This window comes from Nerophis ophidion, linkage group LG08, assembly GCF_033978795.1.
Source record: "Nerophis ophidion isolate RoL-2023_Sa linkage group LG08, RoL_Noph_v1.0, whole genome shotgun sequence".
Lineage (NCBI taxonomy): Eukaryota > Metazoa > Chordata > Actinopteri > Syngnathiformes > Syngnathidae > Nerophis > Nerophis ophidion.
The window spans coordinates 418336-436872 of record NC_084618.1 but is presented as its reverse complement, the minus strand read 5'-3'; the positions used below and the strand labels follow the sequence as shown (position 1 = coordinate 436872).

Genomic DNA, 18537 nt, shown 5'->3' with positions numbered 1-18537 from the left:
CAAATAAGTCTGTAGGGGTGATAGACCTGCTAATAAGTCTGTAGGGGTGATAGACCTGCTAATAAGTCTGTAGGGGTGATAGACCTGCTAATAAGTCTGTAGGGGTGATAGACCTGCTGATAAGTCTGTAGGGGTGATAGACCTGCTGATAAGTCTGTAGGGGTGATAGACCTGCTGATAAGTCTGTAGGGGTGATAGACCTGCTAATAAGCCTGTAGGGGTGATAGACCTGCTAATAAGTCTGTAGGGGTGATAGACCTGCTAATAAGTCTGTAGGGGTGATAGACCTGCTAATAAGTCTGTAGGGGTGATAGACCTGCTGATAAGTCTGTAGGGGTGATAGACCTGCTGATAAGTCTGTAGGGGTGATAGACCTGCTGATAAGTCTGTAGGGGTGATAGACCTGCTGATAAGTCTGTAGGGGTGATAGACCTGCTGATAAGTCTGTAGGGGTGATAGACCTGCTGATAAGTCTGTAGGGGTGATAGACCTGCTAATAAGTCTGTAGGGGTGATAGACCTGCTGATAAGTCTGTAGGGGTGATAGACCTGCTGATAAGTCTGATAGAGCTGATGTTCAGTCGCTCTTCACGTGTGTAAGAGCAACAGGACACACTATTTAGGCACAAAAACAAACAAAAGAACGTGCACAAGAGCACCGAGGCAGCCTTGATGGGCGCCATGATGATATAGATATATATATATATATATATATATATATATATATATACATATATATATATATATATACATATATATATATATATATATATATATATATATATACATATATACATATATATATATATATATATATACATATATATATACATATATATATATATATACATATATATATATATATATATATATACATATATATATATATATATATATACATATATATATATATATATTGTTGCATCTGAAACTATAGTATTGTTGATAAAAGAGGTAATTATTCATTATTTTTCTACTATTGCTATTGGTATTTCTCCATTTGTAATGTAATAATGTTCATGGTCATTTCTGTTACTAATATTTCCTTGACTAACATCACTTTTACTACCATATTTGTACATTTCCTATTTGCTGTTGTTGTTGTTTCTGTCTTGTGTCCCTCCGTCTACCTTTACTTCTCTTTCTATCCCCTCCTACTGCGGCCCGGCTGCACCAAACAATAGAAGTGGCGAGAAATGAGTGTTTCCATGGCCACATCTTGCAGCACTTTTCACCTTCTTGATTGTAGTCCTGGTCTAGTAGCTCACACGCAGAGTAGTACGTCCTCTTTGGATGGTCCCCCCGAATGAAAGCAGGAGTTGTGAGAAAGGCTAGAGGTTGTGTTTCTGAAGGCTTCCATTGACGGTAGAACTTGGCCACTGTCTCCTCAGGCGAGCCCGGTCAGCTGGTGGGCAGGATCATTCAGAACGATCCTTTACGGAGATTCGACGGCTACGTCAACCAGTCCGCCACCAGCAAGAAGATCTCCCACAGTGTCTTCAAGAAGGGAGACAGCGCTTATCTTTCTGGTTGGTGGACATGGATGGTGAAGGACAGCAACTTCCTGCTGACTCTGAGCTGCTCTGGCAGGTGACGTGCTGATCATGGACGAGTACGGACACATGTACTTCAAGGACAGGACCGGAGACACCTTTCGCTGGAAAGGAGAGAACGTGTCCACCACCGAGGTGGAGGGCACCCTCAGCAGGCTGCTGGACATGAAAGACGTGGTGGTCTATGGAGTGGAAGTACCTGGTAAACACCTTCACACACACCTGGACACATCAGCCCTTGACTCGCTCTTCCTGCCGTCTTCAGGCGCCGAAGGGAAAGCGGGGATGGCCGCCATCGCTGATCCCTCACAGTCCTCAGACCTGGACAAGTTTGCCAAGGACCTGGACAACGCTCTTCCTCCCTACGCCCGACCTGTCTTCCTGCGCTTCCTCCCCGAAGTCAACAAGACGGGTAACATCGAGTCTTCCTCTGGACCTTTTAGGACGCGTAGTCAAACTAGGTCTAGAAGAAGACATTAGGACGTGTAGTGAAACTGCTTCTAGAAGAGGACATTAGGACGTGTAGTGAAACTGCTTCTAGAAGAGGACATTAGGACGTGTAGTGAAACTGCTTCTAGAAGAAGACATTAGGACGTGTAGTGAAACTGCTTCTAGAAGAGGACATTAGGACGTGTAGTGAAACTGCTTCTGGAAGAGGACATTAGGACGTGTAGTGAAACTGGTTCTAGAAAAAGACATTAGGACGTGTAGTGAAACTGCTTCTAGAAGAGGACATTAGGACGTGTAGTGAAACTGCTTCTACAAGAAGACATTAGGACGTGTGGTGAAACTGGTTCTAGAAGAAGACATTAGGACGTGTAGTGAAACTGGTTCTAGAAAAAGACATTAGGACGTGTAGTGAAACTGGTTCTAGAAGAGGACATTAGGACGTGGAGTGTAACTGGTTCTAGAAGAGGACATTAGGACGTGGAGTGTAACTGGTTCTACAAGAAGACATTAGGACGTGTAGTCAAACTAGGTCTATAAGAGGACATTAGGTTGTGTAGTGAGGGTAGTTGTATAAGAGGACATTAGGACATGTAGTTAAACTGGTTCTAGAAGAGGACATTAGGACGTGGAGTGTAACTGGTTCTACAAGAAGACATTAGGACGTGTAGTCAAACTAGGTCTATAAGAGGACATTAGGTTGTGTAGTGAGAGTAGTTGTATATGAGGACATTAGGACGTGTAGGGAAACTGGTTCTAGAAGAGGACATTAGGACATGTAGTGAAACTGGTTCTACAAGAAGACATTAGGACATGTAGGGAAACTGGTTCTAGAAGAGGACATTAGGACGTGTAGTGAAACTGGGTCTACAAGAAGACATTAGGACGTGTGGTCAAACTAGGTCTATAAGAGGACATTAGGTTGTGTAGTGAGAGTAGTTGTATAAGAGGACATTAGGACGTGTAGGGAAACTGGTTCTAGAAGAGGACATTAGGACATGTAGTGAAACTGGTTCTACAAGAAGACATTAGGACATGTAGGGAAACTGGTTCTAGAAGAGGACATTAGGACGTGTAGTGAAACTGGGTCTACAAGAAGACATTAGGACGTGTGGTCAAACTAGGTCTATAAGAGGACATTAGGTTGTGTAGTGAGAGTAGTTGTATAAGAGGACATTAGGACGTGTAGTGAAACTGGTTCTAGAAGAAGACATTAGGACGTGTAGTGAAACTGGTTCTAGAAGAAGACATTAGGACGTGTAGTGAAACTGGTCCTAGAAGAAGACATTAGGACGTGTAGTGAAACTGGTTCTACAAGAAGACATTAGGACGTGTGGTCAAACTAGGTCTTTAAGAGGACATTAGGTTGTGTAGTGAGAATAGTTGTATAAGAGGACATTAGGTTGTGTAGTGAGAGTAGTTGTATAAGAGGACATGTAAGTAGTTGTATAAGAGGACATTAGGACATGTAAGTAGTTGTATAAGAGGACATTAGGACATGTAAGTAGTTGTATAAGAGGACATTAGGTTGTGTATTGAGAGTAGTTGTATAAGAGGACATTAGGTTGTGTAGTGAGAGTAGTTGTATAAGAGGACATTAGGACATGTAAGTAGTTGTATAAGAGGACATTAGGACATGTAAGTAGTTGTATAAGAGGACATTAGGACATGTAAGTAGTTGTATAAGAGGACATGTAAGTAGTTGTATAAGAGGACATTAGGACGTGTAGTGAGAGTAGTTGTATAAGAAGACATTAGGACGTGTAGTGAGAGTACTTGTATAAGAGGACATGTAAGTAGTTGTATAAGAGGACATTAGGACGTGTAGTGAGAGTAGTTGTATAAGAAGACATTAGGACGTGTAGTGAGAGTAGTTGTATAAGAAGACATTAGGACGTGTAGTGAGAGTAGTTGTATAAGAAGACATTAGGACGTGTAGTGAGAGTAGTTGTATAAGAAGACATTAGGACGTGTAGTGAGAGTAGTTGTATAAGAAGACATTAGGACGTGTAGTGAGAGTAGTTGTATAAGAGGACATTAGGACGTGTAGTGAGAGTAGTTGTGTAAGAGGACATGTAAGTAGTTGTATAAGAGGACATTAGGACATGTAAGTAGTTGTATAAGAGGACATGTAAGTAGTTGTATAAGAGGACATTAGGACGTGTAGTGAGAGTAGTTGTGTAAGAGGACATGTAAGTAGTTGTATAAGAGGACATTAGGACATGTAAGTAGTTGTATAAGAGGACATGTAAGTAGTTGTATAAGAGGACATGTAAGTAGTTGTATAAGAGGACATTAGGACGTGTAGTGAGAGTAGTTGTATAAGAAGACATGTAAGTAGTTGTATAAGAGGACATTAGGACGTGTAGTGAGAGTAGTTGTATAAGAAGACATTAGGACGTGTAGTGAGAGTAGTTGTATAAGAGGACATTAGGACGTGTAGTGAGAGTAGTTGTATAAGAAGACATTAGGACGTGTAGTGAGAGTAGTTGTATAAGAGGACATTAGGACATGTAAGTAGTTGTATAAGAGGACATTAGGACATGTAAGTAGTTGTATAAGAGGACATTAGGACATGTAAGTAGTTGTATAAGAGGAAATGTAAGTAGTTGTATAAGAGGACATTAGGACATGTAAGTAGTTGTATAAGAGGACATTAGGACATGTAAGTAGTTGTATAAGAGGACATTAGGACATGTAAGTAGTTGTATAAGAGGACATTAGGACATGTAAGTAGTTGTATAAGAGGAAATGTAAGTAGTTGTATAAGAGGACATTAGGACATGTAAGTAGTTGTATAAGAGGAAATGTAAGTAGTTGTATAAGAGGACATTAGGACATGTAAGTAGTTGTATAAGAGGACATTAGGACGTGTAGTGAGAGTAGTTGTATAAGAGGACATTAGGACATGTAAGTAGTTGTATAAGAGGACATTAGGACGTGTAGTGAGAGTAGTTGTATAAGAGGACATGTAAGTAGTTGTATAAGAGGACATTAGGACATGTAAGTAGTTGTATAAGAGGACATTAGGACATGTAAGTAGTTGTATAAGAGGACATTAGGACATGTAAGTAGTTGTATAAGAGGACATTAGGACATGTAAGTAGTTGTATAAGAGGACATTAGGACATGTAAGTAGTTGTATAAGAGGAAATGTAAGTAGTTGTATAAGAGGACATTAGGACATGTAAGTAGTTGTATAAGAGGACATTAGGACGTGTAGTGAGAGTAGTTGTATAAGAGGACATTAGGACATGTAAGTAGTTGTATAAGAGGACATTAGGACATGTAAGTAGTTGTATAAGAGGACATTAGGACGTGTAGTGAGAGTAGTTGTATAAGAGGACATGTAAGTAGTTGTATAAGAGGACATTAGGACATGTAAGTAGTTGTATAAGAGGACATTAGGACATGTAAGTAGTTGTATAAGAGGACATTAGGACGTGTAGTGAGAGTAGTTGTATAAGAAGACATTAGGACGTGTAGTGAGAGTACTTGTATAAGAGGACATGTAAGTAGTTGTATAAGAGGACATTAGGACGTGTAGTGAGAGTAGTTGTATAAGAAGACATTAGGACGTGTAGTGAGAGTAGTTGTATAAGAAGACATTAGGACGTGTAGTGAGAGTAGTTGTATAAGAAGACATTAGGACGTGTAGTGAGAGTAGTTGTATAAGAAGACATTAGGACGTGTAGTGAGAGTAGTTGTATAAGAAGACATTAGGACGTGTAGTGAGAGTAGTTGTATAAGAAGACATTAGGACGTGTAGTGAGAGTAGTTGTATAAGAGGACATTAGGACGTGTAGTGAGAGTAGTTGTGTAAGAGGACATGTAAGTAGTTGTATAAGAGGACATTAGGACATGTAAGTAGTTGTATAAGAGGACATTAGGACGTGTAGTGAGAGTAGTTGTGTAAGAGGACATGTAAGTAGTTGTATAAGAGGACATTAGGACATGTAAGTAGTTGTATAAGAGGACATGTAAGTAGTTGTATAAGAGGACATTAGGACATGTAAGTAGTTGTATAAGAGGACATTAGGACGTGTAGTGAGAGTAGTTGTGTAAGAGGACATGTAAGTAGTTGTATAAGAGGACATTAGGACATGTAAGTAGTTGTATAAGAGGACATGTAAGTAGTTGTATAAGAGGACATTAGGACGTGTAGTGAGAGTAGTTGTATAAGAAGACATGTAAGTAGTTGTATAAGAGGACATTAGGACGTGTAGTGAGAGTAGTTGTATAAGAAGACATTAGGACGTGTAGTGAGAGTAGTTGTATAAGAGGACATTAGGACGTGTAGTGAGAGTAGTTGTATAAGAAGACATTAGGACGTGTAGTGAGAGTAGTTGTATAAGAGGACATTAGGACATGTAAGTAGTTGTATAAGAGGACATTAGGACATGTAAGTAGTTGTATAAGAGGACATTAGGACATGTAAGTAGTTGTATAAGAGGAAATGTAAGTAGTTGTATAAGAGGACATTAGGACATGTAAGTAGTTGTATAAGAGGACATTAGGACATGTAAGTAGTTGTATAAGAGGACATTAGGACATGTAAGTAGTTGTATAAGAGGACATTAGGACATGTAAGTAGTTGTATAAGAGGAAATGTAAGTAGTTGTATAAGAGGACATTAGGACATGTAAGTAGTTGTATAAGAGGAAATGTAAGTAGTTGTATAAGAGGACATTAGGACATGTAAGTAGTTGTATAAGAGGACATTAGGACGTGTAGTGAGAGTAGTTGTATAAGAGGACATTAGGACATGTAAGTAGTTGTATAAGAGGACATTAGGACGTGTAGTGAGAGTAGTTGTATAAGAGGACATGTAAGTAGTTGTATAAGAGGACATTAGGACATGTAAGTAGTTGTATAAGAGGACATTAGGACATGTAAGTAGTTGTATAAGAGGACATTAGGACATGTAAGTAGTTGTATAAGAGGACATTAGGACATGTAAGTAGTTGTATAAGAGGACATTAGGACATGTAAGTAGTTGTATAAGAGGAAATGTAAGTAGTTGTATAAGAGGACATTAGGACATGTAAGTAGTTGTATAAGAGGACATTAGGACGTGTAGTGAGAGTAGTTGTATAAGAGGACATTAGGACATGTAAGTAGTTGTATAAGAGGACATTAGGACATGTAAGTAGTTGTATAAGAGGACATTAGGACGTGTAGTGAGAGTAGTTGTATAAGAGGACATGTAAGTAGTTGTATAAGAGGACATTAGGACATGTAAGTAGTTGTATAAGAGGACATTAGGACATGTAAGTAGTTGTATAAGAGGACATTAGGACATGTAAGTAGTTGTATAAGAGGACATTAGGACATGTAAGTAGTTGTATAAGAGGACATTAGGACGTTTAGTGAGAGTAGTTGTGTTTGAATTAAACAGCTGATGTAAAGAATAAGACAGAGAGACATTTGAAGTCAAGTCTTGTGGACCAAAGCAAGACAACAATTCCCAGCAATGAAAGAGTGTGATTATTTTCACAATCCTACTTTTAACAAGAAGATGTAAACAAGTCCTTTGTTGTCAATCTTGTAAAATGGCTGAATAATATTTTTGTTAACTCAATGTGTTTGAAGACACTGCAAGCTGGAAATAATGTGCTAACTTGACTTCCTGTTTGTCTTTTCTCCAACCACATGTGCTTCTCACCCCAGGAACCTTTAAGTTCCAGAAGACGGAGCTCCGCCACCAAGGCTTCGACCCCACGGTGGTGTCGGACCGTCTGTACTTCCTGGACTCCAGCAGGGGGCGCTACGTGCGGCTGGACCAGGAGATGTACTGCTCCATACTTTCAGGGAAACTTAAGTTGTGAGCTGAAGTGAGAAGGGAAGTAGTGGCAATGCTCTCTGGCTACCTCAGCTCACACACACACACACACACACACACACACACACACACACACACACAGGACTTGAAGAGCAGCTGCTGCACTAAAAGACAACTTTCATCTTCCCTGCAGAAAAACACCAATCACCGCAGCTGATATCAATCAAAACTCACACCAAATATATTTAATGAACATATTTGAGGAATCATTTGTGTTATTTATGTTTGTCCTGCGCTACGAAAACTAAACGCTTGTCTTTATTTTTTAATCGTCGACATTTGTGTGCTACAGAAAATACATCAAGTCTATTTGAAAGGAGTATTAGAGCCACCAGGTGAAAAGACTCATTTGATCAAAACCTCTGGCTAATTGCTCCCAAACCTGACTTAGTGTGCATTTCCCAGAGCCACAAATAGAATGACTGTATTTTCCCGACTATAAAGCGCTCGGATATATACTGTAAGCCTCGCCCACTAAATTGAAGGAAAAAGAAACCTTTTTCCATATACAAGTCGCACCGGACTAGAAGTGGCAGATATATTGGTTGTGGAATGACTTATTTACACAGAAATATTCTCTACATGTTTATTTACATATCTCCATTGTTTCCAAACAGTGTCTGTAACAGGGCAGTAAAACGGCTGATCAAACAAAACAGAAATCTTAGTCATGGACCCACTAGCTGCGCAAGCTAGCTCTCCAATCAGCTAAACAGACTCAATAACTTGGGTGAATTTACTGAGGAATTTGTGAACGTGAAACAACAAAAAGAGTCCAATTGTAAGTTAATAATGCTAACACACACACTCATAAACCTGTTGGCATATTAGCTATTGCAAACGGTACTAGCATCATTACATTAAGATAGCACGTACAAATTTGCATGAAAACACTCCTACAGACATCACACATGGGACGCTTTAGTAAGTAAGGATTGTTGTAGTTATATTGTAAAACGTGCAAACCTTGTTTGAATGATGAATGAAGATCACATATGAGTAGAAATGCTCTTGTACTTCCGGTTGAAAGTTCAGTCTAAACAGAAGGGCAATGAAGCCACTGCAGCACCTGCAGTGAGCAAACTTGTCCAAAAGGTGGCGCCATAGCACAAACAATAAACACCATTTCAGTGTTTTGCTTGTATTTCATGAAAACTTTGCATTCAAGAAAAAACACCGTTTTATAAGTCGCAGGGTTAAAAGCGTTGGGAAAAAGTAGAAGCTTATAGTCCAGAATTCTCAGTAGTTCCATGCAAAATATATTAATGAGCTGAATCTGATTTTGACAATATGAGAGACATGAAAAATGGCCCAGGTAATCATCAAATTACAAGCACGCTTCTTAAAAGAAACTAGCATTGTCATTTTACTGGTAAAATGGTGCATAAGTAAGAACAAATGATGCAAATAAAGCTGCAAAATGAACGAGTGGACCAACAAATCTGGTAAGAAAAATATATGTACTCTGAAAATAAAGGCACAATATTACAATTATTTGACATTACAACCTTATTCTGCTTTTAGTCATGACGGGCCTTTTTTACTCATTACAACTTTTATTCCTACATTTTTATTATATTCTTAGTAACACTTTACTTTTACATTATTCTACTAACAATTGGACTTTTACATTACGACCTTAATTCCTAAATCACGACTTATGTTATAAAATCACGACTTTTATTCCTACACTACAACTTGAATTCTTACATTATGACTTATTCTAACATTACGACTTTTATTCCTACATTACGACTTGAATTCTTACATTATGACTTATTCTAACATTACGACTTTTATTCCTGCATTACGACTTGCAGTTCTTACATTGCGACTTTTATTATAATATTGCGACTATTATTCCTACATTACGACTTTTTATTCTTACATGACGATTTTTATTACATTACGACTTTTGTTCTAACATGACTTTTATTCTAACATTCTGACTTTTATTCTGACATTACAACTCTTCCTTGTAACCCTAAGACTGCATTCTTATAGATTTGCACTGCAGGTGGGTGATAATACTCCTTTACAAATAACTTCATTCTTTACTACGTGTTTCTTTGAAGAAGAATTAAAGTCACACGCACGCACGCACGCACGCACACACACACACACACACACACACACACACACACACACACACACACACACACACACACAGTTGAGCCGAAAGAATCTAAAAGGTTGTGAAATTTGTGAAAGTCCATCTGATGTTTGTGTGATGTTTGTCAGTTTGTGATGAGCGTCATGGAGTTTTAGCAGAGTACTGTGCCTTACTGTCTCACACACACACACACACACACACACACACACACACACTCCCCGTGTGCGTCGTGTATTTTCCATTCGCTCACAGGCATGTTAAAAACATCTGATCTAAAGCTAATTTTTGTTGAGAGATTTGTCAAGTTTTACATGCAGACAACAATGTGAAATAAAGATCTGTATCCAATATTCCAAAACCACAAGCATAGTGCTACTCACCTTTTTCATCAAAGTGCAGGCACTTTGGCACCACGGTGGCCCTTTTTGGAGGCCTTTTCCTCCTCTTGGCCCAACACTCAGAGTTACGCAGTGCGCTTGAACGCCCCGCACAAAACAGACACCACTCCTGACAGTTGTGTTCACGGTCCTATGTACACATTCAACGCACAATTGTGTCCCAACTCTTCGAATAAACAATTCTTTGTTGAAATGCCGCCCATTTAAATCGGCGTGCATGAAAACCGAGGTGCTGTTTGAGCATAAAAGGTCTTTTACATTTAACAGACACTTTAGGAGAAGAATATGATGCGGTTAAAAAGTCAAATGTTCTTTGAACGCACCACAAACTGACACACGTCACAAACACAACAATCCAGACAGCAAACCTACTTCCTGTTTACCTTTCCTCGGCCAATGAGAGGAGAGAACGATGTCACATGGTTGTCGCATGTCACGCGATGGTTTATGTTTGCATTCTTTTGTCTTCTTTCATGTCCATTGTCCTCGTCATTGTTCTTATTTCATGTCCATTGTCCTCGTCATTGTTCTTCTTTCATGTCCATTGTCCTCGTCATTGTTCTTATTTCATGTCCATTGTCCTCGTCATTGTTCTTCTTTCATGTCCATTGTCCTCGTCAATGTTCTTCTTTCATGTCCATTGTCCTCGTCATTGTTCTTCTTTCATGTCCATTGTCCTCGTCAATGTTCTTCTTTCATGTCCATTGTCCTCGTCAATGTTCTTCTTTCATGTCCATTGTCCTCGTCAATGTTCTTCTTTCATGTCCATTGTCCTCGTCAATGTTCTTCTTTCATGTCCATTGTCCTCGTCAATGTTCTTCTTTCATGTCCATTGTCCTTGTCAATGTTCTTCTTTCATGTCCATTGTCCTCGTCAATGTTCTTCTTTCATGTCCATTGTCCTTGTCAATGTTCTTCTTTCATGTCCATTGTCCTCGTCATTGTTCTTCTTTCATGTCCATTGTCCTCGTCAATGTTCTTCTTTCATGTCCATTGTCCTCGTCAATGTTCTTCTTTCATGTCCATTGTCCTCGTCAATGTTCTTCTTTCATGTCCATTGTCCTTGTCAATGTTCTTCTTTCATGTCCATTGTCCTCGTCAATGTTCTTCTTTCATGTCCATTGTCCTTGTCAATGTTCTTCTTTCATGTCCATTGTCCTCGTCATTGTTCTTCTTTCATGTCCATTGTCCTCGTCAATGTTCTTCTTTCATGTCCATTGTCCTCGTCAATGTTCTTCTTTCATGTCCATTGTCCTCGTCAATGTTCTTCTTTCATGTCCATTGTCCTTGTCAATGTTCTTCTTTCATGTCCATTGTCCTCGTCAAAGTAGTTATTTGAAAAACCAGAATGAAAAAGTGAAATGTATGAAGTGCTGTCAAGCTGTTAATGATGCTTCTTCGAGTGACCACCAGGCGGCGTGTGACTTCAACAGCAGCCCACTTTCCATTCTGCTTGTATGACGTCATTGTTTGTGCGACAATCTGGAGCCATAAATTGTTTCCTGATCATGAAACTGCCTCCTAAATGATTTATTTACACTCTCTGAAAAAGAAGTGACAAAGATTTGACGCGACATCATCAGTTAGAGTTGGAGTTAACCCTAACACACCACAGTCTGCCCTGTGACTCGTCATGTGCGATACAGCTGATGTCTTTCTCATCCGATACCGGGAACAATTCAGGCTGGTATCGGCGATGAGCAAATATATTTCTGCTATCACGTTGTCTTTTTGAAATAATAACATAAAAAAACAGTGAAAATGTAAGAAAAAAAAAAAAAACTATCGGTTATAATGATAAAAAGCTGATATTTGTAAACAAATTGATAATGTACTTAGTCGTCGAAAAGATAAGGTGTTGTCCTTAAATGTATTTAAGGTTTTTGGTATTTAAAAAAAAAAGTTTATGTAATGGACCCGAGTGGTAAATATATTTAAATGTAATAAAATTGTTGCTTAAAAGCAATATAACTATTAAAAAAAAAAGCCAATGTAGTGAGAGCGGCTGTCCCCAAATAAGGATTTTTGATTGATTGATTGATACTTTTATTAGTAGATTGCACAGTACAGTACATATTCCCTACAATTGACCACTAAATGGTAACACCCTAATAACTTGTTTAAGTCGGGGTCCACGTTAATCAATTCATGGTACAAATATATACTATCAACATAATACAGTCATCACACAAGTTAATCATCATAGTATGTACATTGAATTATTTACATTATTTACAATCCGGGGGGTGGAATGAGGAACTTTGGTTGATATCAGTACTTCAGTCATCAACAATTGCATCAACACAGAAATGTGGACATTGAAACAGTGTAGGTCTTATTTAGTAGGATATGTACAGCCAGCAGAGAACATAGTGAGTTCACATAGCATAAGAACAAGTATATACATTAGAAGTACATTTGAGTTGTTTATAATCCAGGGAGATGGGATGTGAATGGAGGAGGGTATTAGTAAAGTCGCCTCAGGAGTCTCACAACTTGCTACATGACACATGCCAACTGTTAGCATGCTAGCATGCCAACTTTATTAGCCAATGTTTTTGTCACCTCAGGAGTGACACAACTTGGTACATGACACATGCCAACTGTTAGCATGCTAGCATGCCAACTTTATTAGCCAATGTTTTTGTCACCTCAGGAGTGACACAACTTGGTACATGACACATGCCAACTGTTAGCATGCTAGCATGCCAACTTTATTAGCCAATGTTTTTGTCACCTCAGGAGTCTCACAACTTGCTACATGACACATGCCAACTGTTAGCATGCTAGCATGCCAACTTTATTAGCCAATGTTTTTGTCACCTCAGGAGTGTCACAACTTGGTACATGACACATGCCAACTGTTAGCATGCTAGCATGCCAACTTTATTAGCCAATGTTTTTGTCACCTCAGGAGTGTCACAACTTGGTACATGACACATGCCAACTGTTAGCATGCTGGCATGCCAACTTTATTAGCCAATGTTTTTGTCACCTCAGGAGTGTCACAACTTGGTACATGACACATGCCAACTGTTAGCATGCTAGCATGCCAACTTTATTAGCCAATGTTTTTGTCACCTCAGGAGTGTCACAACTTGGTACATGACACATGCCAACTGTTAGCATGCTAGCATGCCAACTTTATTAGCCAATGTTTTTGTCACCTCAGGAGTGTCACAACTTGGTACATGACACATGCCAACTGTTAGCATGCTAGCATGCCAACTTTATTAGCCAATGTTTTTGTCACCTCAGGAGTGTCACAACTTGGTACATGACACATGCCAACTGTTAGCATGCTGGCATGCCAACTTTATTAGCCAATGTTTTTGTCACCTCAGGAGTGTCACAACTTGGTACATGACACATGCCAACTGTTAGCATGCTAGCATGCCAACTTTATTAGCCAATGTTTTTGTCACCTCAGGATTCTCACAACTTGGTACATGACACATGCCAACTGTTAGCATGCTAGCATGCCAACTTTATTAGCCAATGTTTTTGTCACCTCAGGATTCTCACAACTTGGTACATGACACATGCCAACTGTTAGCATGCTAGCATGCCAACTTTATTAGCCAATGTTTTTGTCACCTCAGGAGTGACACAACTTGGTACATGACACATGCCAACTGTTAGCATGCTAGCATGCCAACTTTATTAGCCAATGTTTTTGTCACCTCAGGAGTGACACAACTTGGTACATGACACATGCCAACTGTTAGCATGCTAGCATGCCAACTTTATTAGCCAATGTTTTTGTCACCTCAGGAGTCTCACAACTTGCTACATGACACATGCCAACTGTTAGCATGCTAGCATGCCAACTTTATTAGCCAATGTTTTTGTCACCTCAGGAGTGTCACAACTTGGTACATGACACATGCCAACTGTTAGCATGCTAGCATGCCAACTTTATTAGCCAATGTTTTTGTCACCTCAGGAGTGTCACAACTTGGTACATGACACATGCCAACTGTTAGCATGCTGGCATGCCAACTTTATTAGCCAATGTTTTTGTCACCTCAGGAGTGTCACAACTTGGTACATGACACATGCCAACTGTTAGCATGCTAGCATGCCAACTTTATTAGCCAATGTTTTTGTCACCTCAGGAGTGTCACAACTTGGTACATGACACATGCCAACTGTTAGCATGCTAGCATGCCAACTTTATTAGCCAATGTTTTTGTCACCTCAGGAGTGTCACAACTTGGTACATGACACATGCCAACTGTTAGCATGCTAGCATGCCAACTTTATTAGCCAATGTTTTTGTCACCTCAGGAGTGTCACAACTTGGTACATGACACATGCCAACTGTTAGCATGCTGGCATGCCAACTTTATTAGCCAATGTTTTTGTCACCTCAGGAGTGTCACAACTTGGTACATGACACATGCCAACTGTTAGCATGCTAGCATGCCAACTTTATTAGCCAATGTTTTTGTCACCTCAGGATTCTCACAACTTGGTACATGACACATGACAACTGTTAGCATGCTAGCATGCCAACTTTATTAGCCAATGTTTTTGTCACCTCAGGAGTGACACAACTTGGTACATGACACATGCCAACTGTTAGCATGCTAGCATGCCAACTTTATTAGCCAATGTTTTTGTCACCTCAGGAGTGACACAACTTGGTACATGACACATGCCAACTGTTAGCATGCTAGCATGCCAACTTTATTAGCCAATGTTTTTGTCACCTCAGGAGTCTCACAACTTGCTACATGACACATGCCAACTGTTAGCATGCTAGCATGCCAACTTTATTAGCCAATGTTTTTGTCACCTCAGGAGTGTCACAACTTGGTACATGACACATGCCAACTGTTAGCATGCTAGCATGCCAACTTTATTAGCCAATGTTTTTGTCACCTCAGGAGTGTCACAACTTGGTACATGACACATGCCAACTGTTAGCATGCTGGCATGCCAACTTTATTAGCCAATGTTTTTGTCACCTCAGGAGTGTCACAACTTGGTACATGACACATGCCAACTGTTAGCATGCTAGCATGCCAACTTTATTAGCCAATGTTTTTGTCACCTCAGGAGTGTCACAACTTGGTACATGACACATGCCAACTGTTAGCATGCTAGCATGCCAACTTTATTAGCCAATGTTTTTGTCACCTCAGGAGTGTCACAACTTGGTACATGACACATGCCAACTGTTAGCATGCTAGCATGCCAACTTTATTAGCCAATGTTTTTGTCACCTCAGGAGTGTCACAACTTGGTACATGACACATGCCAACTGTTAGCATGCTGGCATGCCAACTTTATTAGCCAATGTTTTTGTCACCTCAGGAGTGTCACAACTTGGTACATGACACATGCCAACTGTTAGCATGCTAGCATGCCAACTTTATTAGCCAATGTTTTTGTCACCTCAGGATTCTCACAACTTGGTACATGACACATGCCAACTGTTAGCATGCTAGCATGCCAACTTTATTAGCCAATGTTTTTGTCACCTCAGGATTCTCACAACTTGGTACATGACACATGCCAACTGTTAGCATGCTAGCATGCCAACTTTATTAGCCAATGTTTTTGTCACCTCAGGAGTGACACAACTTGGTACATGACACATGCCAACTGTTAGCATGCTAGCATGCCAACTTTATTAGCCAATGTTTTTGTCACCTCAGGAGTGACACAACTTGGTACATGACACATGCCAACTGTTAGCATGCTAGCATGCCAACTTTATTAGCCAATGTTTTTGTCACCTCAGGAGTCTCACAACTTGCTACATGACACATGCCAACTGTTAGCATGCTAGCATGCCAACTTTATTAGCCAATGTTTTTGTCACCTCAGGAGTGTCACAACTTGGTACATGACACATGCCAACTGTTAGCATGCTAGCATGCCAACTTTATTAGCCAATGTTTTTGTCACCTCAGGAGTGTCACAACTTGGTACATGACACATGCCAACTGTTAGCATGCTGGCATGCCAACTTTATTAGCCAATGTTTTTGTCACCTCAGGAGTGTCACAACTTGGTACATGACACATGCCAACTGTTAGCATGCTAGCATGCCAACTTTATTAGCCAATGTTTTTGTCACCTCAGGAGTGTCACAACTTGGTACATGACACATGCCAACTGTTAGCATGCTAGCATGCCAACTTTATTAGCCAATGTTTTTGTCACCTCAGGAGTGTCACAACTTGGTACATGACACATGCCAACTGTTAGCATGCTAGCATGCCAACTTTATTAGCCAATGTTTTTGTCACCTCAGGAGTGTCACAACTTGGTACATGACACATGCCAACTGTTAGCATGCTGGCATGCCAACTTTATTAGCCAATGTTTTTGTCACCTCAGGAGTGTCACAACTTGGTACATGACACATGCCAACTGTTAGCATGCTAGCATGCCAACTTTATTAGCCAATGTTTTTGTCACCTCAGGATTCTCACAACTTGGTACATGACACATGCCAACTGTTAGCATGCTAGCATGCCAACTTTATTAGCCAATGTTTTTGTCACCTCAGGAGTGTCACAACTTGCTACATGACACATGCCAACTGTTAGCATGCTAGCATGCCAACTTTATTAGCCAATGTTTTTGTCACCTCAGGAGTGTCACAACTTGCTACATGACACATGCCAACTGTTAGCATGCTAGCATGCCAACTTTATTAGCCAATGTTTTTGTCACCTCAGGAGTGTCACAACTTGCTACATGACACATGCCAACTGTTAGCATGCTAGCATGCCAACTTTATTAGCCAATGTTTTTGTCACCTCAGGATTCTCACAACTTGGTACATGACACATGCCAACTGTTAGCATGCTAGCATGCCAACTTTATTAGCCAATGTTTTTGTCACCTCAGGAGTGTCACAACTTGCTACATGACACATGCCAACTGTTAGCATGCTAGCATGCCAACTTTATTAGCCAATGTTTTTGTCACCTCAGGATTCTCACAACTTGGTACATGACACATGCCAACTGTTAGCATGCTAGCATGCCAACTTTATTAGCCAATGTTTTTGTCACCTCAGGAGTGTCACAACTTGCTACATGACACATGCCAACTGTTAGCATGCTAGCATGCCAACTTTATTAGCCAATGTTTTTGTCACCTCAGGATTCTCACAACTTGGTACATGACACATGCCAACTGTTAGCATGCTAGCATGCCAACTTTATTAGCCAATGTTTTTGTCACCTCAGGAGTGTCACAACTTGCTACATGACACATGCCAACTGTTAGCATGCTAGCATGCCAACTTTATTAGCCAATGTTTTTGTCACCTCAGGAGTGTCACAACTTGCTACATGACACATGCCAACTGTTAGCATGCTAGCATGCCAACTTTATTAGCCAATGTTTTTGTCACCTCAGGAGTGTCACAACTTGCTACATGACACATGCCAACTGTTAGCATGCTAGCATGCCAACTTTATTAGCCAATGTTTTTGTCACCTCAGGATTCTCACAACTTGGTACATGACACATGCCAACTGTTAGCATGCTAGCATGCCAACTTTATTAGCCAATGTTTTTGTCACCTCAGGAGTGTCACAACTTGCTACATGACACATGCCAACTGTTAGCATGCTAGCATGCCAACTTTATTAGCCAATGTTTTTGTCACCTCAGGATTCTCACAACTTGGTACATGACACATGCCAACTGTTAGCATGCTAGCATGCCAACTTTATTAGCCAATGTTTTTGTCACCTCAGGAGTGTCACAACTTGCTACATGACACATGCCAACTGTTAGCATGCTAGCATGCCAACTTTATTAGCCAATGTTTTTGTCACCTCAGGAGTGTCACAACTTGCTACATGACACATGCCAACTGTTAGCATGCAAACTGTTTTGGCCAATTTTGTAAGCGTTTACTCCAGAGTGCCATAATGTGCTAACTTTTCATTTTCATGCACTTTTTTAGCAGGATAGTGAAATATGTGACACAATGTGCTGAGGCCCAGTTTTTCTCAGAAGAAGAAGTGTGAAGTTGGAAGTGCGCGTGATGAACTCCTGCTTCCTCACATGAACTCTCAGCTGACGCAGCAAAGCACAAAGCTAACATTTAGCAGATGCTGCTTTTGGCAACACACACTTGGCCAGTGTTGGCAGCCCCGCCCCCGCGCTCCCATTGGCCGAGCCACAGGTGGGTGGAGGACAAATATTGC

General features: G+C 40.1%; 1 protein-coding gene across 1 annotated transcript in view; it reads left to right on the top strand.

Annotated features, from left to right (window-relative positions):
* The window catches only part of LOC133557158 (long-chain fatty acid transport protein 4-like), a 102557-nt gene extending 90692 nt beyond the window's left edge, over nucleotides 1–11865 (top strand). The window contains exons 11-14 of the mRNA XM_061907404.1: nucleotides 1391–1528; nucleotides 1590–1754; nucleotides 1818–1964; nucleotides 7670–11865. Coding sequence (XP_061763388.1) covers nucleotides 1391–1528; nucleotides 1590–1754; nucleotides 1818–1964; nucleotides 7670–7827 — 608 coding nt within the window. The 3' untranslated portion in view covers nucleotides 7828–11865. The remainder of the gene's footprint in view (nucleotides 1–1390; nucleotides 1529–1589; nucleotides 1755–1817; nucleotides 1965–7669) is intronic.
* The last annotated feature ends 6672 nt before the right edge of the window (nucleotides 11866–18537 follow it).